The 24,946-nt window shown below is 48.6% G+C and overlaps 2 protein-coding genes across 2 annotated transcripts; one reads left to right on the top strand and one right to left on the bottom strand.

Moving 5' to 3' along the window:
* The first annotated feature begins 2,815 nt into the window (after positions 1–2,815).
* HAND1 (heart and neural crest derivatives expressed 1) lies at positions 2,816–4,306 on the top strand. Its single transcript, XM_008501588.2, has 2 exons — positions 2,816–3,483; positions 4,149–4,306. Exons 1-2 carry the CDS (start codon positions 2,983–2,985, stop codon positions 4,248–4,250), a joined length of 603 nt encoding a protein of 200 aa, XP_008499810.1. The 5' UTR covers positions 2,816–2,982; the 3' UTR covers positions 4,251–4,306.
* Positions 4,307–12,522: 8,216 nt separating this feature from the next.
* Positions 12,523–23,352, bottom strand: SAP30L (SAP30 like). The gene is made up of 4 exons (XM_030458902.1): positions 22,804–23,352; positions 20,871–20,993; positions 19,529–19,627; positions 12,523–17,577 (listed from the first exon to the last, which is right to left on the bottom strand). Exons 1-4 carry the CDS (start codon positions 22,987–22,989, stop codon positions 17,449–17,451), a joined length of 537 nt encoding a protein of 178 aa, XP_030314762.1. The 5' UTR covers positions 22,990–23,352; the 3' UTR covers positions 12,523–17,448.
* Positions 23,353–24,946: the final 1,594 nt, after the last annotated feature.

Here is a 24,946-nt window from a genome sequence, read left to right as displayed (position 1 = left end):
AGGTGGAGAGAAATGTGGTTCCTCCTGCCACGCCAACCATAAATCGCCTAATCCGAACTGCTCAGCATTTGCCTTCTGTGCAAGTGGGGAGACATGAAATTAAAGAAACTCACCAAAAGTTTGAGAAGTGCTAAATTTGGATGCCATGACAAAGGCAGTCTGGTTTGATTTAGGAGGTGTCAGCACGGAAAGGGGTCTGGTTTTATTATTTTATTAAAACATGAAAGATAAAATTTTCCAAAGGAAAATCAATGCACCAGTCCCACTATTTGCTCAGCTGAGCACTTCCAAACTGTGCAGGGTCCAGAGACCCTTGGTGGGGGGGAAATAACGCAAGATAATGCTCAGGACTTACCTGATTTGGTGGCTGGAGACTGGAGGTGGCTCTGATGCACCAGCCGAGGTGATGGCTCCAAGCTGGGCATGGCTGTGAGCAGCCTGTGCAATGTAGGCCTATGGAGACAGAAAGTTGGGGGTTTAGGAAGGGGGGGAGGGTGTGTGTGTTTTCCAGGGATGGGGTTGGGTGGCACAGCCCCCATCCTGGTGGCTTGCTGGATCAGGGCTTTTACAGGGTTAGGGGAGAGACTCAGCAAGGAGACTGGCTGGCTTGTAAGAGGGAGTAGGGCACAACCCATTGATGATGCTGTGCTGGCATAGGAAGGGGGGTGGGACAGTGAAGGTATGAAGTGGGACCCCTGAACCTTTCCCAGACACTGGCCCCCAACAGATCCATGCTGGGATCTCACCCAGCCATGGGTGTTTTGGAGGAAATCGAGGACACAACCCTCTGCCCAAAGCCTGGCTCTAATGGGAGAGTAATCACTAGCAAATGTTTTCAGGGCGCTTGTTTAAAGGCAGTGGGAAAGGGGGGAGCTTTGCAGCAGCTAAGAACAAAGCAGAGAGGGAGGGGGAAGAGAAGCTGGGCAGATGCAGTACAGCCAACCCCCCCCCTGTCCGCCAGGGCCCAGCAGAACTGGAGACCCGCTTGCACCCTGCCCTGGCCCCCCCGGCCTCCTGCCTTTGCAACTTGCCTTGTAACAACTAACGATGGAAAATCCGAGGCATTTAAGTGGCTCCCGAATCCGCCCGGGAACCATGATTGAGAGAAGTCAAATAAAATTTGTCATCTTTAAAATGCAGGAGGACGTTAATGGTGTGTTAGCCCGGATGATTAATACAAGCGCCTGCAAACAACCCTCCAACGTTTCCACCCTCCGCTGCAAGATGAATCGCTGGAAAGCGCTGTTAATCGCTAACATACCTCGGGCCCAAAGCCCCTTCCTGCCCCGCTGCGCTGCCATCGCCACGGCCGTGCCCGGGCTGCCCTCACCCAGAGTAACTGGTTGGATCCAAAGTCACCTGGCAGGGCTGGGGGTGAAGCACGGAGTCTGGGAGACACCACCCTGTAGATATGTCTCCCACAGGTACAGAGGGGAGCAGGACATGTCCTCTGTAGGGTCCCACACTGGGCTTGGGGGCTGCGGTGAAGTACAAGATCCCAGCTCCAGTGGGAACCCCCCCAGCCCTTTCGTGGCCAGGTTGAGACAGGGAAACACAGGTCAGGTCCCAATTGCCCCGATATAAATTTGCTTCTGTGCATGTACAGGATAATTTTTATATATTTATATGTATGTGTGTGCACTGTCTCTAAATGAATGTGCAGCACTCATTTGTATGTCTGTATAGACAGTATGTGTGATCAGTATGTGTGCATATGTAATGTATCTGTGCTGGCATTGTGTGTGTGTGTAGGGTATGTGTGTGAGGGTGTATGTAAGGTATAGGGGTGCATTTAAGTGCATGTGTGTAACATTTGTGGCATATGTGTGCAGCATCTCCACATTCGTGGTACATGTAGGCAACGTGTAGTGTTATTTGTGTGATCCGTGTCTATGCGTGGTGCAACTACACACATGTACAGCACATGTATAATCACACAGTGTGTATCTGCACAATGTGGGTGTGTGCTGCACACGTGTGCAGCGTGCCTGAAGGCGTGCACTGCACAGCCGTGTGCAGCTTGCCTTTGTGGAACCCACGGGTGTGCACGGAACACTCGTGGGCAGCATTCCATGTGCAGGGATCCTCCAAGCCATCCCTGTCACCACCACCATGCCCAACCCGGCCTCTCTCCACTGCCTTTTCCCCAGCACCCATCTCCCTCTGCGGATGCTGATCAAGCCTCGGCTCCTGGTGCAGCACCAAGATCCCCCCCACGGCCCCGCCGCCTCCCCGCGCTCCTGTCCCACGGGGCCGCGCCTGGAGACGGAACGCGGTGGCCCCGCGGCCGGACGCTCCTCTCCGCCAGCGACTGAGGCTCTTGGGAAGTGGAAAACCTCCGAACCATCGCAATCACACGGTCCGGCCCGGCCCTCGGGGCTCCGGGCACCCGCGGGTCCTCTGCACCCACTGCCACGGCCCGCCCCGCGACGGGCTCTCCGAGAGAGACTCGGACACTCTCCATCCCGGGAGCAGGAAAGCGGAGAGGATCGAAGTGCACCGGGGCGAGGGCTGGGGTCTCCCCTCGGGTTACTCCTCAACCCTTCTCCTTGCAAGGACGGAGCGAACGGGAAAGGAGCGCAAACAGGGGAGGTGTGAGCCCAAATAAACCGAGTCGACAGCGCGGCGCACGCCCCCGCTACCGCCCCGCTCCCCCCGGGGCCCCCAAGTATCCTTCCCTGCCCATTGGCTCCGCTGCGGGGGGGGGAGTCAGGCCCTATATAAAGTCAGGGTTGGGAGGCTCCAGAAGGGGTTAAAAAACAAAACAAAACAACAAACCACCAACAAAAAAACCTCCAACCTAAACAACAAACCCCAAACTCCAACCGCATCAACCCAAATTCCAGCGCCAGTCCCCACCACCGCAGCCTCACGCAGAAGCCGTGTTCCCCACCGCCTCTGCCCGCCGGCCCGGTCGGTCGGGGATGGTCCCGGCCATGGTGCTCTGCTGAGGCGCGGCCCCCGGGGCCAGCAAGGAGGACCATGAACCTGGTGGGGGGCTACCATCACCACCACCACCATCACCACCACATGCTGCACGACCCTTTTCTCTTCGGGCCGGCGGCGCGGTGCCACCAGGAGCGCGCTTACTTCCCCGGCTGGGTGCTCAACCCTGCCGAGGTAACCCCCGAGCTTACGGGGCAAAGCCCTAACTACAGCCCCGCCGAGTACGGCCCAGCCGGCCAGGGACGGCTGGAGGCTCTCAGCGGCCGCCTGGGCCGGAGGAAAGGGGTCGGGGGACCCAAGAAAGAGCGACGGAGAACGGAGAGCATCAACAGCGCCTTTGCCGAACTCAGGGAGTGCATCCCCAACGTGCCCGCCGACACCAAGCTCTCCAAGATAAAGACCCTGCGCCTGGCCACGAGCTACATCGCTTACCTGATGGAGGTGCTGGCCAAGGACAGCCAGCCCGGGGACACCGAGGGCTTCAAAGCCGAGCTCAAGAAGGCCGACGGCAGGGAGAACAAGAGGAAACGGGAGATGGTAAGAGCCGGGTCGGTACCGCGCTGTCCCGCTCTCCGCTAGCCGGGAACGGGAGTGGAAAGCCTCTGGACTGGGGTGGAAAAAAAATCCAAACCCTTCCTGGCCCCGCTGGAGCCATATTTAATAATAATAATAATAATAATAATAATAATAATAATAATAATAATAATAATAATAATAATAATAATCCAAACCCTTCCTGGCCCCGCTGGAGCCATATAATAATAATAATAATAATAATAATAATAATAATAATAATAATAGAAAAAAACAACAAAACAAACATACTCGGGGGGGAACCTCGGCACTGAAAAGCCCGGCCGGTCTTGACCGGAGGGCTTTCGACAGGCCGCGAGGGCTTCCCGGCTCTTTCCCCGAGGATTAAACTCCCCGGACCGGCCGCAGCGAAGCCTCCGGCCACTTTGTCCTTCTCCTCTCCCGGCTGCTTTTTCGGTGCGTTTCGGAGGAAGGGTGGCCACTTCTTTCCCTGCTGCGGCGGGCGGAGTGGAGGGGTGGGCACCCCAAAAAACCCTGTTTGTCCTCGGGCTGCTAAAAGCCACTCGGAGCCTCAAAGAGGGCGCAAGGTGCGGCCGGGTGGATGGAGCCATCCGCGGGGTATCCTCACCGCTCCTTTCTCCCCCCTCTCCTCGTCTCCTCTCTCGCAGCAGCCCGAGGTCTATTCGCAGCCTTCGGGCCACGGCGAGAAGAAGCTGAAGGGCCGGACGGGTTGGCCCCAGCAGGTCTGGGCTCTGGAACTGAACCCCTGAGGGCTGCCGCGCCGTCGGCGCTCCCCGCTCGCCCCTCCATGTGCAATGTCGGAGAGAGCCCGGGTGCGGGCAGGATGCGGGTACCGAGCCCGGCTCCCCCCTGCGATTCGGATGCTCCGCGGGATACAAGCCAAGGGCGCCTTGCGGGGCCGGATCCTGCCCGGCCCGTCGGGGGCCATTTCTCCCCCTTGCCCTTTTCCCCGTTTGCAGTACCCTTTGCTCCTTCCCGTTGTCAGCAGCGATCGGTGGCTCCTGTCTTTCCGTGCCGAGCTGAACCGGTTTGATTTGTTTGCTGTTGTAAATAAGAAACCCCCCGTCTCCCCGTCCCCGTCTGCTGCCTGACCGACATGTGGCTGCGGTAAAACTACCTAGAAGTGCATTTATTTGGGAACACTCCGTTGCCGGGTTTTCTACCTCAAATCTGCATGACCACTTCCCGAGGGACCGGGCGCGCCACACCACGTATTTAAAACGGAATAATTAAAAATAAATAAAATAAAATTTAAACTTTACGCAAACAGCCTCGAGTCCAACCCCTCCTCCTGCGATCACGCTGCTGCGGTCGGGTTCCCTGCCCTCAGGGATGAGGGGTGCTGCAGGATTTAGGGACCCCTCTGATGTCAGTGCTCTCCTGTGGGGCTGATCCATGCAAGGAAGCTCCCTACTGTGGGACTCAGTTCCGTGGGACTTTTAGGAGGTTTTTTTATGCCGCTCTAGCAGGGCTCTGCGGGCGTGCACCCGTAGTCTGCCCCAGGGCACAAACTCTGCTGCCCCAGCCCTACATCCCCTTCCCTCCTCACCCAGGAGATCTTCTAGAGGGACCAGACTTGTATGGAGCATGAAGAAGGATGGCAGGATCAGGGCTGGGCTGCACACAGTAGAGTTATAGAGCTGTGGTTTTATTGCTGCCGGGCAGACAACCAGGGCTCAGCTCCTCTTCCCTGCCCAGGCAGCTCCTCTGCATGGCTTTGGCACTGGCAGCACTTTCTCAGAGGGATGCCCTCAGAGATGTCTCAGCCTTGTTTTGGAAGGAGCAACATCTCCTCCTCGCTGTCCAAACACAGCGGGTACCACGAGCCTCAGACACACCAATGCTCATGAAGCCCAAAATTTCTGTCACCACTCAGGCATAAATATTTGATAATTCTTAATAATTTTCTATTTGAAACTGAAGTTTTGCTTGAGACTAAAGGTATACAAATAGTGATGCAACCTCTGTAAATCACTAACACATTGGTCAATTCATGTGTTGTCGTGCACACCGAAAATGCACCAGCTCACACCAGAACACCCATAGGGAAGCACCTCTGGTTTTATAACCACCTTGTGTGTACGTGTACAAATGCAGACAGACACACAAACTCAGCCTGGGCAAAATTAAAGCTTGCAGAAGGATCAGGCGGCATGAATAAGCCTTCCCTTGCTTTAGAACTGCAGCTTGGCTGCCTTCTCAGTTTCTGATCTGTTTTCTGATCTCTTTGAATGAAGCTGAAATGAAAGTTGACTGCCTGAGCAGAACAATGGAAGTAATTTTTTTTGTTCAGGCTATAAAATGTTTAGTGTGGCACCACAGCACTGAGTGAAGCTAGAACAGGGCTTTTCTAAAACTGAACACATTCAAGGGAAAAAAAGAGACTAAAGAAAATTTTCAGAAAATCAGCCCCAAATATCCTGTTAAATAGCTACATTGAACTGTGCCTTAAAAGGCTGGGTTGTTACAGTGAAGCTTCTGAGCCATCAGACTAACACTGTAATCCAGCACTCCATAAATGTATCCAGCCCCAATCCTGTTTAAACACACACAAGTCCCTATACCCATATCCATACAGCACCAGTCAGGGCTTCCCCCCGGCATCAGATGAGAGAAAGGGTTAAACAGGGGCTGGAACTTGTGCTGCTGCACAAGGCAGGAGGACTCTGCACAGAATCCTGTCCTAGGTCCCACCACCAGACTCTGAGACATCAGTTGCAGCCTAGGGAACCTTCATTGCCTCACAAAAAACCCAAACACTGTGGCATTTTTTTCCCTTGACGGTTTCCAGTTTTTCTTCTAAGAAGAAAAACTTGCACAGCCAGGGTGATGCTCTGCCTGCACCCATGGGACACTTTCTTTTCCAGCCACTGGTTTTTGGTGGTGGTACCTGTTGGCTGCAAACTTCTGGAAAAGATCTCTCCAATGCAAACCTTCCTCACTCCCCAGTCCTTTGTGGTTTTTCTCCTCTCCACTTCCACATCTGCAGCGTGATTCTCTGCCCAGCAAAGGGATTTTTCTGTGAGATTAGATTAGTGTTTGGGGAGGGGAGGAGTATGCAAAGAAGCACTAAACCTCAGGGTTTCACTGCTCCCCAAAACTCATGCTTTGGAGGGGGTGCATTTGCAAGCAGCTCCATCCCCACCTCAGCATCACACACGCTGCTCTGTGTCCAGTAATGGGTGTCGATGCTAAGCAGGTCCAGCCTGGAATGGGGTCACCCATTCACCCCCAAAGTAAGAGAAGTTGCAGGGGGGTGTGAGCCCTGCACAGAGGCAAACCTCTTTTCCTCAGGCAGCAAAAACTTAGAGGCTGGAAGAGGAGCTGCAGCAGCAACAGGGCTGCCAGTGCCAGCTGCAGCCACAGACAGGCAGCAGGTCCTTCCCCAAGCCTCCCTTCTGTTTTTACCCAGAAACCTGGTGGACGAGTGGTTTGGACACCCACTCAGAATTTTTGGCCATTTGAGACCCTCACTGAGCAGCCAGGAAAGGTGGGGGCACACACACACCTACAGCTCGACCCTGCCGTGAACTTGATGCCGTGGGGAAGCAGCAAGCACCCGGTGTGAAGGCTTGGGTCTGTAGCTGCCTGGACAGAAGCACATTTGCAGGGATCATTTGGCCCTGGGGCTACATCATACGTGCCATGTCCTCTGCTGCTGGAATCCACCCACCGTGGATAGCAGAGAAAACTCAGCTGCCTCCCTGCCCAGCTCCTTGTGCCCCTGCCTGGCCAAGGGGGCATGGACTGGGAGCAGAGGGGCTGTTGGGTGCTTCCTACCCTGTGTTCTGCCCCGCTGGGATTTGGTGTGCAAAGAAATAAATCCTCTTTTGCTTTTGCGTGCTTCTCCTTCCCTGTCAAGCCCAGACCCTGCTTGTTGTTGTTGTAGGTATTTATGGGCCTGTTTATCTGATCTCTGGGGAGCCTATTCTTATCTCGGAAGCAGCAAGCGAAGGGTTACACTGGACAGCTCAGTAGACAGTATGGAGCCAAATAAAATACCAATCTGACAAAAAAAAAGGAAAAAAAAAGAGAAGAAAAAAAAGGAAAAAAAGAGAAGAAAAAAAGGGAAAAAAAGAGAAGAAAAAAAGGAAAAAAAAAAGAGAAGAAAAAAAGGAAAAAAAAAAAAAGAAAAAAGAAAAAAAAAAGGAAAGAAACACCCCAGCCCCTGCCACCCTCACCCGGGAGTGCAAAGGTACCTGAAGCAAACCTGCAAGTCCTGGAGAGCATTCTGTGTTTCTGCACAGCTCCACTTCCCATCTCCCAGGGATCCTGGAAGTGATCAGGTCTGCACACATCCAACCCTGCCCGCCTGGTCAGAGACTTGGGGAGCATCTCCCAGATAAACATGGTGCAGGATATGGGCTTGTGCTCAAACCATCTGCTGGCTTCAGGTAGGCAGCACAGCCTGGGCAAGAAATTCCTGGGCACACATCAGGGGAGAGTGCATTTTAATGCTGCTGAAAGAGGGAAAAAAAAAGAATTTTTTTAAGTTTCAGGTTGGCTGTTTCAGCAGCTGCTTACAGCCAGGGCTCACCCAAGGCACAGGATCTCTGTACCCCACATTTTTCAGCCGTGATGCTACTTTTCACTATTTCTTTGAGGTAAGCACAGAAATGTCCCAGCCCTGTGGTGTGTGCAGAACAGAGGCACAGGCAGCCTCCAGCCCCAGCAGGGACTTGCTCAAGGTCACCCTGAAGGTCATGGCCAGGGCCAGAGCAGCTGCCTTGTGTCACAGGGCCTCTCTGGCCTGGCCCCAGCTGGTGACACAGGGCTGAGGGAGGCATGGGGTAAGGGGACACTCCTTGGACACCACTGGCAGAGAGCAGCAGGGAACCCCATCCCCGCTCTGGCCCCTCCAGAACCCAAGGGAACAGCATGGCTGGGTCAGAGTGAGTTGGGCTGGATGGGATGTCCCCTCCTGGCATGCCAAGCAGGGGGACAGGGAAGCCCCAAGCTGGGGGTCCCCTCCAGTCCTTGCCCCCTTCTCCAGTCAGCACCCCACTCTAATCATCTGCTCTTAAGGAAGCTCCTGACAGTTCTGGCCATTTAAGGTATCTCCAGCCCCTTGCAGTAAGGGTAATTGGGCCATAATTTGTTTTCAGTGTCAAGATGGCGTCAAAGATAAGACAAAAATCTCCAGGTTTGGGGGCCAAAGAGACAGGAGAAATCCTGACCTGGGGCCGACCTCGGAGGAATGGCCACAAGCCCCAGTGAGTAACATGGCAGGTGAAAGATTTACTGCCAGAAGAGCTTTTTGATCCTCTCCCAACACTTGGAGACTCTCAGGCCAGTTGCTGGTTCCCAAGTCAGACTGTCTCCAAGGTGCACTGCTCAGGTGACAAGATTTTCTGCCCAACAGAAGCCCCCTCAGCTGCAAAGTTCATGACATGCCATAGTTCTTCTCAAATCTCCATGGTTCTGGAGTCATGTGATTCTGAGCTGAATCTAAAGAGAAAGAGCATTTCCAGCCCATAGCTGTAAAAATGAACTTCAAGTGTGAGAAGACTCTAAAGCCACAAGGCAGGTAAAGGTTCCTACCTTTTAATTTTTTTCTTTTATTTGTTTTAAACAATTAAATCCAAGCACTCTGAGGTTTCACCCCATGGCTGTCCCTGCCTTGCTCTGCTAGCACTGAGCTTTGCCCACAGTGTATTTCTCCCTGCATCTGCCTGTGCTGGGAGAAGACCAAGAGCACTGCACTCTGGGCCAGTCTTCCTAAGCCCATCTTTCAAACTCCTCTCACAAGACTCATGTGATTGGTGTAGGGTTAGCTAAGGTGCTCGGCGAGGCTTTCTGTGGAACAACCTATCCATATCCATGTCCTTTTTAGGTCTGGAGCAATCCCATTAACAAATGTCTTCTGCAGAAATGACACCTTACTGACAACTTCTCAATGTTCTTTCATTGCATCTCAGCACAGCCCTCAGGTCAAGGGTTGGACTTGATGATCTCTGAGGTCCCTTCCAACCCAGTCGATTCTATGATTCTAAGCTGGATGATGGGTGTGACACAGAAGCCCACTTGTGTCCCATACAGCAGCTGGGTTTAAGGCCCATTTAAAGATGGAAGCTGTCTGGGATTAGCTGGTGGAGGGCACTTTGCTCAGCAAGGCTCCATACTAGCTCTGTAGCTGTGTGATGCTGGACAAGCTCTATCTCTCCCTGTTACTCCAAAGCTAAAGTGCAATAGAAAACCTGGTGCTGCTGCCACAGCTCCAGGAGGCCAAGGAGCAGATGAACTTGCTGGAAAACAAGCAGGAAGTGCAGGCAGGGAAAAGGCTTTTTGCTGTTGAGAGGGGAGCAAAACTGGCAGCTATCTGAGAGGCTTGAGTTGAGGGACTGCAAAAAACATGTGCCTGAAGCCTTGCTGATTGCCTGTGATAGATCCCCGAGGTAGGGAAAGTCCTTGCTTGCAAAACTTCCTTTTCCTGCTTGTTCTTTCACACGAGGAATTCACCCTTGACCACCCTGAAAGGCTTTACAGTAACCAGAGAAGTGGGGGAATTTATTGCGTCACTAATGGTTGAAAACAGGAATTAAGAAAAGAGATTTAAATTTTTTTTTCCTTAAACTTCAGCTACCTTGACTAAATTCTCATGGCCTGTAATTGACCTGCAGAAGCAGATGGGGGGGATTTAGGGGCCAGAACAGGCTGTTTTTTTGTCTTGTCTGGGAGCTCCTTCCCAAACTGATAACTTGCATCAAGTTATGGGTCTGAACAAGTGTACAAAGCTTGCGTCAACCCCAAAACTTCCTCCTCTGCTTACCCTCACTGTTTTGCTCCCATGATATGGTTCTGTGTCTGAAGGTCATCAACACTCTCAAATTCAAGCTTGGGCTTCTGTTTTCAACAACTCACCCTACAAAACATCCAGGAATCAAGTCAGCTGCTTAGAATTAAACCCATGCAATTCCATACCCAATGTCCTTTTATGCTCCCATTCCTAGGCACCTGGCATAAAGAAGTGGGAAGGCCCTTGTGAAAACACCTTTGTCAAACTGCTTTGGGAAGTGTGTAAAGGACATGGAGTAGGATGAGTAGCAGAGAGGAGTGGGAAAAACAGGGTCAGGAAAAGAAGAGAGGAGGACAAGGAATAGCCTAGTGAGAGACAGCAGGAGATCTCCTCTTCCCACAGGAGATCAGGCACTACCTGCCAGCCTCCTGCCTGCTCAAGGGGTGCAGGAGCTGGTGGAAACCCAGACACCAAACTGAGCTACAGACGAGCTGGCTCCAGGACCACTGGATACAACCCACCACCTCCCCTTTTTTTTAGAAACAGATTTGCCCACACAGGTGTCAAGCTCAGGAAGAGACACAGGCAATGCTCACACACTTCTTGGACTCAGAGCTTTTCCTCTCCTTTGCAACCTGGGTTAGTGAGCTTGTTAGTGTGGTGCCCATCACTGTGCTCTCCTTTGGCAGTCCTGTCGTGACTGGTGAAGCAGCAGAGCCATCCCAGTTACCTGACAGCTCCCTCTTTCCCTGCCCCCTTGTCTCTGCTCTTCTTCACGTACCTTGGTGCTGTCTGCTCAGGATGCCTCAGACATCACGGAGTACTTCCTGCAGGGATTTTGAAGAAAATTCCAGAAACAAGTAGAAGTGCAATTGGGGCTCTTAGATACTTAGGGAAGAAGCCAACACTGCCTGCAAGTATAAGAAATGTAAAATCAGCTCCCTGGCAAAGGGAGATTGAGGTCTGGCAGAGAGCTCTGCAGTCATCCCTTATTGGGTACAGGGGAAATAAATAAAAGAAGGGAAAAAAGAAGATCCAGCACCTAAACATTCAACCTACTCAGCCACATCTCTAAAACATAAAACCACTGAATTTACATTTGCATTTTCCCCAGTCCTCTGTGCTGCCCTTTCTGCTCAGGAGCAGAGAACTGAAGCCTGGTTTCCATCAATACTGCGAGGAGGATGTAGGATGGCTCACACAGAGTTGGACATGTTCAATTTCAATGTCCAACAAGGAAAAAACCCAAAAACTCCCAAACAAACTATTTTTATGATCCCCACAACCCACCGCAGCATAATTCCGTGTCTGATATTTGACAAGTACAGCCATCTCCTACCGAAGAGGCATCTTTGGGCCAGAAATTGCTCTGATCCCTGCGGCAGCTGCTCTGGGCTGAGGTGGAGCTGAGGAGCATCCCACCCCCGGGTTTCTGAGCTAACACTGCCCTCGCTCGGCAGCGGAGAGCAGGGAAAGGGACGTGAAGTGTTAGGCCCAGCAGGTCAGTAAGTTGGTCCCTTAGCTTCTCAGTGTGAGTATGTTAAAAAGACTGAGTTGTTTCCTGCTTGGGTTTGAGCCTGAAATCTTCTGCGGGTTTCCTGGCAGGGTGCAAACATAAGATTAAGCAGCATTATTCATGAGCCTATAAACCCAGCAGATTAACTATCAGTTTATTTGCATCCTGGGTTTCCACCATGCCCTCTGATGCTAAAGAAGACCCCTCCACAAGAGGATGCTGCCTTTGCAGGTGTCCTCTGGCTCCTCTGACTTTTCTCCTAAGCAGGACACCTTCTCACTGTGCTGGCAGAGGAGTCCCCATTCACCAGTTTGGGGATGCAAATGACACTGCCTTTCCCTTTCTACTGACATATCCTGACCTTGCCCTCACCTGAAAACTTTGCAGCTTAACTGCTCATGATGAAGGGGTAAAAAAAAATCCTTACCATGGAAAACTCTCCAACACTCCCCAAAGCACAGGGTCACACGGATCTCCAACCACCTCCATCTTTCTTGTGAGTCATCTTTTTGTTGCATTCAAAAGATGCCATGATTTGCACCCATGCAACACAGCTTTGTCACAAAATATCCCATCACCTGAGTTTTCTCTTTCAGGCTTGACACATGCTGGTCAGCAGAGCCATTCTCTCCTACATCTCTGCAGTGTCTGTGACCCTGGGAAGTGACAGCAAATAGAGAAGCCCAGCACAAAACATCCATACAAAGCAAAACTCCATTGGCTCTGAAGCCAAAAGTGCCAAGGGCAGAAAGAGATACAGAAGCAAATGTAGGCCTTGTTGCTAGCTAGATCATTTATTAAAGTGAAATTCAGCATTTTATCTTTGTCAGACAGTACAGAGTTAAAGTTTCATACACAGTGGAAGCAGGACATTTCCTAAACCTCAGAGAAATCAGTTCTACAGTTTTTGCTATAAGTTACTAGGTTGCTTTAACAATACACATCTATATTACAACAGTTAAAAATACAAGGTGTCCAAAACATTTGGCATAATATTAGCACAATACATGGAGGCCAGAAACAGAAGAGGGAACAGCTTTTCTCTCCTAGTAAGCCTGCTAAGACTTCAAGCCATTCTGCAAGTTACCTGCTATTCACCTCCCCTGCACCCCATCTGCAAGCCAAGAGCTGTGGTTAGGACAGGAGTAAACCCAGCCCTGTGACAGCTCAGCTGAAGAAGAGGCTCCTGGTGCCTGTGGATGTACCCAATGGCCTGCAGAGTTGCTTGCAAGGGAAGTTCAGGTTTAAGGCAGAAGCCCCCCTCCCATTTCTTAAACCATTTGATTCATTCCAAACAGATGTGTTCCCAGGCAAGTCAAAAACATAAGACCAGGGATAGCTGTGAAAAAAGTGCAAGGAGCATCTTATATCCTAACAGTTCATTTGCACTTTGAAAGTGGAAAATGAGAACTCCCTAACTTGGTAAGCTAGAGATGGCTAAAGGGCATCAGTGACAAGAGGAGTGAGGCATCAATAACATTCCTTCACCTTTGGGACTCTTCAGTCAATAGTTTGGGCAATACAAGAACTCCTTCTGTACAGGAGGCTACCTTGTTTTACCCACTCTTCTAAACGGTAGAGGCAAAGTGTCTCTAGTGCTCTGGGGAAGTATAAAGATCTGCAAATTTACATAAACAGTCTCCCAGCAGACCATTTCTCTCCCCCCCGACTGCAGTTACTGCTGAAGATCTCCCATGGGTATTTACATTTGGCTCAACCAAAAGGCATAAAGTGCACTGCTCCCCCCTCACCCCCTCTCCTGAAACACCCATGACAAGAGCTGGTGCAGAACAAATCTTCATTTTGCTAACAGTGGAAGTGGGTTTTGTTCAGTCTCTCTGTGGGCCATGTCCTGTTTCATCTTTGTGCCATCACGACCCACTTGAAAACTTGCACTTACTGTGAATTATTTTGGCTCTTGGTTTCAGAACCTCTCTGAAGCCAGCTTGCACTTAAGACTGACTGGATCTGCCAGACTTGATATATTTTGGCCAAGTCTTGTGTCCCAGCCTACCTAGTGGTTTACAACCACACTTCTAAGGAAAACTGGGACACTGGAGTACTGGGGACAAGTGGTACAAACTTCCCCCCTCCCTGCTCTTCTCAAGCCGAGCATCTCAAGTGCCTGGAAAAAGAAACATGAGCTTTTAATGCAACTGCTTATTTCAGGTTGATATACAATATTCTTTGAGATGTAGAAATTAAAAAAAACAAACACCATGCATTCTAACACAGCCTCCTTGGATATATTTGCACTTTTCAGCCATTAGGTTGCCAACAACTCAAATCTTCACATGCTTCCAACTCTCTATAGTTGAGCTCAAGCCAGTAACTACCAGCAATGATTTCTTCTCCTTCCCTTAAAGGCAGCAGAGAGTCAGCATGCAGAATAAAATGAACCCTATAAGAGATGTTTCCACATTATTGGGATTTCATGCTAATGGCTTTACACCTCTTTAGATGTCTAATGAAGTTAATGCAACTCTTCAATGAGAACTGAGTGAGGCTATGAACTTGAACTAGGCTATGCAATGGCTGGAGGGCTTCAAAGATGATTCCTCTGCTCCAGGGTGAATGTCACCTATGCAGGCTTGTAAGAAATAAGCTTCCACTATTCTAACTGGAAGATGACACCTTGTCATCCTCCATGCCCCCAAGGCTTGTGCTCCATGGTTCAAAGCTAGACAGAATTTAAGGCCCATCTGTGAAAAGCAAAACATAAAAGGGAAAAAAAAAAATCTTATCATACCAGCCAAAGTGATTTGGGTCTTTCACCTTTCCAACAAGTCCCATCTAAAAGTGCTGAGAAAACGTCCCACCTCATGGCTTCACAAGTGTGAGGTTCAAACACGCTTCATTTGGAGTTTAAAACAAAAATGTTGGAAAGTCTCTTTTTTTTTAATTGGCATGCAGCATAAGGAATCAAGTACACAGAATGGTATTATACAGAAGGACAATTGCATTGTTGCGTTTTCTGGTTATTAGACACTAAATGATTTTCAAGAATCACAGGCACCCTGAACATGGATATTGCTACTGAATTGACGTGTGATTTCAGTTTATAGCATGGGAGCCATCAAGTGGCTCACCCTTCCAACAAGACATCAGCTTTCTTTTGCTCCAGTTAAATTGAGAACAAGGTAATAAGGCATTTGCAAGGGTTTATAAGGCCATGGGGTCTGACAGCCAAAGATTCCTCTGTTTCTTTGGTGTCTTGCCACCAAGCTTGCCACCTTATAAACAACTGCTAATGGCTGGTAAACATTTCTTCATTATCACACTTTGTTAAGGATTTCTTCAAAAAAGTATAATTGCTTTAGGAGTGAAACAAACAAGGATCACATTTCACATCAGTTGACTATTTTCAGGAAAAAAAAAAAAAAAAAAAAAAAATTCCTGGATACCACCTCTGCACAAAAAGCATTCCAGTGAATACACCTGAACAGATGGAACCTGCCACCATATTTCCTTGAAAACAATCATTTTTGCTGCTGGCTGCTACAACACCCCAACAGATTTATTTACTCTTAGAAATAAAGCAAAACAAAATACAACAACAAAAAAGTAAATTGCAAATAAACTACATTTTTACAGTTTTGGTCTAAAAGTTACAACGAGGCATAACCCTCTCAACTCAGAAATGCATTTTCCCTTGGTAATACCCTCTGATTACATAAGCACTTTGAAGATTAACATGCAGTCAGAGAACACACCCTTTTAGCTATCTGTCCTCAATAAAAGACAGATCATGCTGATGGATGTGGGAATTACTCCCTCCTTTCAATAAGGAAAGGACCACTGTCACTAGGAAATTTTAAAACATTCATGAAATACCAATGCAAGACATTCTCTCCTTCCTTGAACCTCTCCTGGCTGATGTTCTTAAAATCCACACTGAGTCGAACAAGGAAACGCTGAAATAATCACACTCCCCAAAACACTACAGATGGGATGTGTACCATAACAGTATTCTGCCTATGACACAGGAGACAGACACATTGAAGATGATTTTGGAGTATTAGCAAACACTTCAGAGCTGATGTGAACAACCTGCTTCAGATTGTGACTTGATTTTTAAAGAGACCCTTGGAGAGCTTCAGCAAGAGCTTCACTACATGAACCCCTCATGACTTATGGAACATGCAGGATTAAGCTGGGATCGTGATCTGTCTGTTTAGCTCTTCAAAAAACTTCATCCAGTTTTGGAATATTAAACCCTGCCACTGATAAAATGCTAGCTTTCTGCTGTTCAGTTTTGTTGATTAAGGCTTGTTGAGAATATACTGTCTATGTGGAGCCCTGGCATCTTGTACCAGGATGGAGACATTGGTTAGGACAGCAAAGAAACAGTGGTGCTTCAAATTATGAGATCCCCTTGAATACAACTTGAGGTCACTGGAGAAGTCAGTCACAACCAACAGTTTTCTAAGTGCCTTTTGCCAAAATAACTACAGTGTTATTTGTAAGGATATCTTGGGTTTCAATAACAAAATCAGAGAGATATCCTCCTACAGTGCCCAGGTACAGAGCACCAGCATGCCACCCTCCCCTCACACAGCTCTTACGAAAGCAGAGATGATGCTCACACAAGGCAAGTGCTTTGATACTTTTTGCCCACTGCAAAGAGAGATGAAACACATCGTGCTCCATTCAGTTTGCTACCCTGGTTCTGATGCTACACCCACTAGCAGAAGCCTGCTTTACACTAAACAGAGACTGCAGAGCCCATTAATCCACACAGCAGTTTTGTGACACCTGCTAAAGACTAGCTTCAATGTAAAACACACATCATTTATGATTGAAATCTGATCTTGCACAGACATGAAGATGTCTTAAGCCACTGTTTCCCCTGCCACCACTCTGAGACTTGAATACACGAAAGTGAATTAAGTGAGTGTTTCTACCAACGTGACCAAACCCAGCAAATAAGCTGCATTTGCCTTAATACCACATTCTGAGGAAATGCAGGAGTTTTTAAATGCTTACAGACAATTAATTAGTGAGTTCTTAAATAAAAGAAATTAGAAAAAGAGATTGCAAAGAGTTGTTTGGCATCCATGTCAGAAGAGGGCAGGAGGAAAAGTGATTAAAAACAAACAAACAAAAGTAATAAATTTCAGACTAGTCAAGTAGCATTCACTGGAGTAGATTTGGTGAGCTGCAGCATTTGTAGAAGTCTGGGACTTGAAGCACTGACTCAAGGCAAGGCAGAGCACATGTGGGTGGGGAGCAAGCTTCAGACAAACTTCTGACCCACGCACCTCAATACTGAATTTTATCTCTGCTGCTATTCCAGTCCTGTACCAAGACAAACTGCATGGTGGTTCTGATGCAGTCTGAACTCATTGAAAAAATCCCATCTGTGATCTGAATTGCACTGAGATGTAGATTTCCAGAAATGGTTTAAAACATTAGGTTGATAAACTCCACAGTCCTACAGGTTTACTTGGTTTCCTCATTATCCTCATTTCTTTATTCCAATGTGACTCTGAAATGAGGGGAAGAAGTCTTCAGAAACATACTGGGCACATGTTTTCAAATACTCCTGATAAGAATGTCTGAATTTTTTTCTGTCATCCAGACTTACTGCATTTAGAAAAAAATTTACAATATACTCCAACTGTTTTTATATACCAAATATGCACAATACCATCTGTTCCTTCAAGGTCTCTCTTATTCCAAGTCTTTATGATCTTCATTCTAGTTGCTTGCTACCTTCTGACTTCTGGTCCAGCCTGCTCTTGTTGTTCTTCACCATGTAGATGAAATATGCAAGTGTCTCTTTCTCATTCACAGGAATATTCCTGAAGTGACGACTGACAGTCTAGAAAGAAAACATGTAAAGAGACAGAAATTCTGAAATTTAAAAGTAGAAATAATCAGAGCAGAGTTTCTCTTCACTTTGCAAAAATTATTTCATGGCCACTGAGCACAATAGACTTATAGTCAATCATGCACCAATTCAAACTGTCAGTCCTCATTTACTTCTCTTTCTACAGCTGGAATGTTCATATGAACACAGCACAGTCTTGCTATATCCACAGGATTTGGAGCCAACCTACATGTGGAATTTGGAAGCCAGAATGTCCTCCTGCCAAAGCAGCATAGCTTGTCCTAAGTGGCATTTCACACTGAGGTTATTTAGAGAACAAGTTTTCCCTGCATCTCAGTATTTTAAAGGAGAGTGTCAGAAATAATGAAACACTTTGCTGTGTGACTCAAATGTAGCAAGATTTTAGAGTCCAAATGAAAATAAACTGGGTAAGCTTCCATTGGAAGGAACACCAACGGATTTGCAATGGGAGTGTTAGGATTTGGCTAGGGTTACCCCTTTCTAACACCAGCACAGGCTCTGAAACATTTGCTGCCTTTTCCTCAGAAAATGAACATACAAAACATGTTAGAGCTGGATGGGATCCACTTGTCATATGGAAGAAGCTCTTTTTTGGTACCAAACACATCCCTACAACTGGATGTTGGTGTTGAAGCAATAAGTTACTTCAAGAAGATTTATGGAAGTTTGAGTTTTCCTTACGGTGGGGTAGCAGCAGGAGTCTAAGAGCCTCGGGCAGCAGTGATTCAAGCATGGGAGCTGGACGTGGATCCAGCGTAGGGTCAAAGCTGCTCAGACTTCACAGGAAATCTGGGAAGTGTGTGATAACTTTAAGTTAGGCTCCCTTTACTTTCTGCTTGCAGAGCAGTTCTATTTTGTGTGGTTTTGTTTTGCTTGTTTTTTTCCTTCTGGGCACATCCACTGTATATTGCCTAAATAAGTAGTCCATCATGGCAGGAGGCAGCTGAGAGACTACAAGCTGGTTAGTTGGAACACAGCAAAACACAACTAATGAGGACACAGAGCCACTCTGCTTCATTCACCTTACTCCTGCACACACTGCACTACACGTTTTCTATACCCTGTACATTCATTTCCTAGTTGACTTTGAATGAGAGCAAAGCAGTCTTGCTGTCTTTTTTACTCTGCCAGTTGTTGTTCTCTAAAGCAAAAGCAAAACTGACAGTTTTGGGTGAACAGCTGTGAAACTGTCAGCTTCCAAAACAACCTTGTTACCATTCAGTAACTGCTTTTGTTTTAAGTTTAGAGAATATTTTTCCCACAGAATGCCTTCAGATCAAGTCAGGGAAGAGAGCAGAGCAGAGTCACATCAAGCTCAAATAACAAAGCCATACGGAGAGTTCTTTCTTAACAATTATCCCATATGGTGAAAAAGCAGCAGTAGAGGCACTTAAGGAAAGAGCCTTTTACTGACTTAGGAATCATAAGACATTAGGACAAAGGAGGGAAATAAGGCATCTGAAGTCATGGTGAGTAATTTTGCCTTTAATAAGACATGATTCCAACCAGTTCAAGTGCCTGTGAGGAAATAAAAACTAACAGGCACACTTAAGGTAACAAGTAGTGTGTGAGTCTGAGTTCAACAGCCATCTCCAGTTAACTCCTAAGCCACTGGAAACAAGGTTCTGTTTCTGCTCCCTAAAGGTGACAGATTGGAACTACAAACAAGGAAGGAAAGGAAGCAAAGAAAAGCAAGTTACTAGAAACATGCTTTCAAGAGCTCGCTTCCATGTCTTCCATGACTGTTTCAGGTAAAAGAAAGCACACAGCCTCCTGTTAGCATCATCCCTTGAAACCTTTCACACAATATATATTAACCAGAGTCACTACAGGAATTAGTGTGCAAGCAATGCACACTTCAGCAAAGAAGAGAATAAGCTTTTTTAACAACAGAGATGATACTGCCTCTGGCATCACTTACTTCAGCTAGCTGAGCCTTGTTGAGTCCAGGCCTGGTCTGCAACTTGTAATGTCTCTTGTAACGCCGCAGAGTGTTCACCTGGAGCTGGAACAAGTCAACCTGGAAGTGGTGCAGAGAAGAGGGGATGAGTGCTACCTGTTGCTTCAATCAGGAAGAAATTTAAAATTAACTAAAAATAACTGTTTCTTCCTCAACAGGAATTCTTCTTGCCTGCATTCAGAACCACGTTAGCTTGCTTTACTGACAAATCCAAATCTATTTTGTATTTGTTAATGTTAAAGGATCAAACTAGCCTCAGAAATACAAGATTTTATTCTGGTTCACATGCTGTCAACAGGATTGCTGGGCAATTTCTGCTCTCAATTATACCTCTGCAACTTCCAACCAAAGGGGAACCTTTTTTTCCCACATGGTTAAAAAGCTCACACATGAAATACCAATTTAGCAGGCACTGAACAAGTGGCTTGTGACATAAAACAAGAGTACAGAGAAGAAAGAAAATTCAAATCCTTCAACGGGAAGTGAACTGTTTAAAAGCAAGAGTGGTGGTGAGGGGGGCTACAGGAAGGAATATGAAGAACATGTGGAAAATGCCATGTTTCAAAGACAAAAGAAATTTCTGCTAAAAACCAAGAAGATAATTGCTTTAGAATTGACAGGTTGCAGAGTTCACTATTCAGTTCAGTGATTTGCATCCCTCAATTTCTAACAACCAAATATCCTGCATGCTCTCCAGCACCAACATTGTTGAAGGCCACCTGGGTCTTCACCAATCATCCTGGGAAACTAAGTAAAGCCTGTATGGGAAAGTTTTCATGGAAAGCCTTGTAGAATAGAGACACAAATAGCTACCATGAAAAGTCAGGCATCCTCAAAAAAAAAAAACCCCAAAACCCAAAATCCAAACAACCCAAAAAACAACAAACAAAGCAAAACAAAGCCCAAACTGAAAAGTTGCTCTTTCAGCACCTCCATACAAGAAGTGTGGGGACACAGCTTTGCAGTTAAGACAGCTTGGCTCTTGCTGCCTTTTTTCTTTTTTTAATTTTTTTTTTTCCAGAAATAAAGTGCTTTGTGCCAATAGAGGTGGCACTTCCAGCAGAGGGCTCTGCTGATGTGGCCAGAGCTCCACTCCTTCCACTCCTCCACCAACTTCACCTCTGCACAACTTTCTGCAGTGTCAACAGTACCAGAAACATTACCAAAAGGAACACAAAACACAGTGGCACAGAAAAGAGATTATTCTAGAGTTCTGTAATACAGGGGGGGAAAAAAAAAGAAAAGAGGAAGGAAGGGAAGGGGAGTTGGTAAAGCATCTTACAACCACTTAGCACCCACTAACCTCTGGGACATCTGTTTCATGCTCAGGAGAGTCACCTCCATCATCACTTGTCTTCCTCTTTCTTTTGTTTCGAACACTTTGAATGAAGTTCTTGTGAAAATCACAAATATACAGATGTCTCACCTAAGAATCAGAAGTGGTAGAAAAGCAATCAGAACAGGTACTGCAGAAACAATATTCAACAGTAGCCACTTAGACACGAGGCTGAGGGACTGCAACTCTCATGACATTATGGAATTCCTAATTTTAAATTCCATGGCTGATATTGTACACTTGAGCTAGAGACAATTTACAAAGACCAAAGGCAAGGAAAATGAACCACTCAAGAGCTCCAGCTGAACCTGAACCTCTGCATACAACATATTTCTTTTTTACAGCTGCAACCACGTCAGAAAAAAACAAAACAAAACAGGTAATTGTCTGGAGAAAGTCTTCAGGACTTATTACCAGACAGCTACCAAGAAAAATGTTATTCTGTTCCACTCTTGTGAACTTTCTAGTTTGAACAGCACATAAGATCACTAATGCAGGTGTTTAAATATCTACGCCAAATAAAAGCTGTTTAATTACCCCAATTAAAACAAGCAAAATAAAAGCAAGTATGTCTTTTTTCTATAGCTTATCCTGCCTCAGAACCTTCTTTTTAACATGTATTATCACACTATAACTAGCATGCAAGCAAAAAAAGAAATCACAAATGAAACAATTTGGTACTTGTAAGGCAAAAATATCTTCAGACAACACAGGCACACGACATTTGCATTCACCTTATGTACCTCACTTCATCCTTTCCCTTCATTTTGAATTCACTGGTCTGATCTTGTCTTTTTATTTCTAAAGCCTTTCACCTAGCAACAAAGAGTTATTTCTAAAATGAAAGAAACAACTAAATCACTCGACAAATCTGCTGAGGACTACAGCCAGAAGAAATACCCTGTTTTAAGAATAAGATTGTATTTCAAATTGAGTCACTCTCTTCCCGTGGCATTATGTATTTCAGCTCTGCAAAAGGCACCTAACTAGCTGGGGGCAGTGCCAAAAAGACTTGATTCAGATTTAAAAAAAAAACAAACATGGTTTTAATCTTTAAAGATCAGGTAAGAAAACCACGCAAAGCAGAATTCTGTTAACCAAGTCACTTCTGAGAAATTCCATCTGTAATCTTGTCGAGTTGCACTGCTCTGCCTATTTCCCTACTCGGCAAAGGACCCGTTTCTATCTTGAGCTGACAGCTGTCACTTAGTGTCATTAAGGGGTCAGCAGTAAATCGGGCCAGGGAACAATTCCGCAGTGTTTCAGAGCAGCACACCTTGAGAGCTACACGGAATGGTTCATTTTTAATAATCTGCTTCGCTGGAACGCCGAGTACTCACGGGTTAAAAAAACCCTAACGTCAGCGACACCTTCCTGAAATTATAACCCACAGCATGGATTTCAGCATCAGCTGTTTAAGAAACAAAACTGAAATTAAAATAGCACTCTCGCCTCTGAAGCAAAGCTGTTCTTGCCTCTCGGAACCTTCTCCCCACCGCGTGAGAGATTTTCTGCCGAACACGGCTCTTAAGAGTTGCTGAGAGCAAAGTGCCGTGAGGAAAAGCCGGATCTTTACCCAGCCACCTTGTCCGCTTGCCCTGCTCTGGTGACACCGAAGACGGTAAAACGCGGTCCAAAGGAACCGAGCTCGCAGCCGCAAATCCCCCCCGCAAATCCCCCTCTCCCCGCAGCTTCCAGGGGTTACGCGAACCCCCCGGGGCAATGGCCAAAGCTCAACTTGCCGGGTGGAGAAGCAACTTCGCGACGGCCGCAGGGACCGCGGCCTCCCCGGGAGGGACCGCACTGCGGTAGCGGCTGCGGGAGGGCACGGCGCGCCCGGCCGCCCCTTCGGAGGGGGGCTCGGGGGCGTCGGGCAGGAGCGGGGGAGGCCGCCACTCACACTTTTGTCGATGTCCAGCTTCAGCTTCTTCTGCGAGATGCTCTTCTGGATCCTCTTGCTGAAGGACGCGTTGCCGGCGGGGCGGACGCAGCGGTCGCCGTCGTCGATGAGGCAGCAGCTCTGGCCGTAAAAGGGGGCGGCGGGAGGCCCATCCCGGCTGTCCTCCTCGGTGCTGAAACCATTCATCGCCCACCTGCCCGCCCCTCACCCCGCCCGGGGAGCCGAGAACCGGGGAAATTGCCGTCACCACCACCGGGATGCCCCGCACCTTCGGGGGGACCCCGCCACACACGCGGGGGCCCCCCAGTCTCGCAGGGGCCCCCTTAAGGGGGGGGCCCCCCTCAGCGCTGCCGGACGGGACCGAACCCCCGGGAGGGCTGCCCGCTGCTGCCGCCGCCGCAGCCGCCCCCCCTCTCAGCGCCGGCCGGGTCGGACCGGACCGGACGGGACCGGGTGCCCCAAGTGCCACCGCCCGCGGGGTGCGGGAACCCGCGCGCACCTCACACACTCACACACACACAAAACCGCCTCCCCGGCAGCGGAAGTCCCGCCCCTCCCGCCATGCAAGCGGAGCGCTGGTTGGACAGCGGCGCCGGAGGGGCAGGGCGCGCCGCAGCAGCTCCGCGATCCTATTGGCGGGAGGCGCTGCCACTCTGCCGCCGCCGCCAGCCCCGCTCCGCCTCTGCGCTCGCACGGCAGCCGGAAGGTCGCCAGCGGAGTGGCGCGCGAGCGCAGGGGGGGCGGGGGCCGCGCGCGGTTGCCAGGACACCGCAGAACCGAACCCACCCCCCCCGGTACCGGCACTGCCGGGACACGGCTGGTTCGGCCTCCCCGCAGCCCCTGGTCCGCTCCTCAGCAAACGCCACAGCTCCCTCCGCCCCAGACGGCGCCGGAGGGGAGGGGGTGCCGGGCCCCAGCCGTAGGCGAGCGTCCCAGTGCCCGCCCGTCCTTCGAGTTTCCAGGGCTCCGCGTAGAGAAACGGCAGACTCGGGCTTCACCCCCTTCAGCCTCCGGACCGTGGGCTCCTATCCCGGGTTTCGCCAGCCGGGTCGTGCGGAACCAGCACGGCAGCAAAGGGTCAGGCGGGAGCCTGCAGCCCCTTGCGCATCCCTCACCCCGACCCGGTCCATAAACGCCTGGGCCTGGCTCCGTTGCATCTTCCTGAAGAAAAGGCTTCTCGCACACAGAGAAAAAAAGATTCTGCAGACTGGAATCACTTTAAAGTCTGGAATTCCACACGTGGCCCCATGTGTGTTAGCACGGGATGAGCTGTGCCGAACCTCACACAGAAATTACCTTTGCAAGAGAGACTCCTCCGGACCCTTGGTCACCGGATCCTCCACGGTACCACTGACACCGGCGCCTTGCAGCCTCACAGGACGACGTGGAAACACCAAAGAACTTATTTTCCGTGCATTACTTGCAATACCAAACATGTCTCAGAATAAATCCGGAGGGCAGGGACTTTAAACTCTCCCTGGGCAGCTGTGCCTCTCAGTTTTGGTTGCTGGTGTGCTCAGGCAATTCCTAATTCCCGTTCTCCTTGTGACTGGTAGGGAACCACAGAGTGCACCCTCCTGGGGAGGATTCCCAGTTGCCAGACACTTCAATAGAAGGTGGTGAAAACAAAGGGCTTTACCCACAGACCAACAAGCAGTTAGTTAAAAGCAAAGAGGTTTTGAAAAGCAAGATGCTGATCCTTATAAAAGCCCCTAGCCAAATTCCCTGGGGTCTGCCTGCCTGAAATAGTTCTGTCCTGGTAAAAACATCCAGATAATCCCTTGGTTTTGGAAAGGGAAAACATCAGAAGGTTGGCAGCCATCTCAGTGCTCCTGATAGTGAGCTTCCTGGGTTTATCTTAACATTACAAATTAAAATCAAATTACAAGCTGCAAAAATCTTGAAGAAGGACATTTGGGAAGCTGAAAGCACAGGATGTAAGGACAGATGTTAACAGCAGCAAGAAAGCAGACAAAAGAGAACATGATCATAACAGGCAGGACTGCCTCCTGTCCTACAGGAGATTCTGCAGGTTCTCCTTGGACTATTTGATGGGAAGCTGGGAGAGGCAGGAGAAACAGGCACTGTCAGTGCCAGAACAGGTAGGTACTTACCATCAGATTTCACCTTTGGCTGCAAACTC

The sequence above is a fragment of the Calypte anna genome, chromosome 13 (genome assembly GCF_003957555.1).
Source record: "Calypte anna isolate BGI_N300 chromosome 13, bCalAnn1_v1.p, whole genome shotgun sequence".
Lineage (NCBI taxonomy): Eukaryota > Metazoa > Chordata > Aves > Apodiformes > Trochilidae > Calypte > Calypte anna.
Note: the sequence above shows the minus strand (reverse complement) of the source record. Positions and strands in the feature narration are given on the sequence as shown.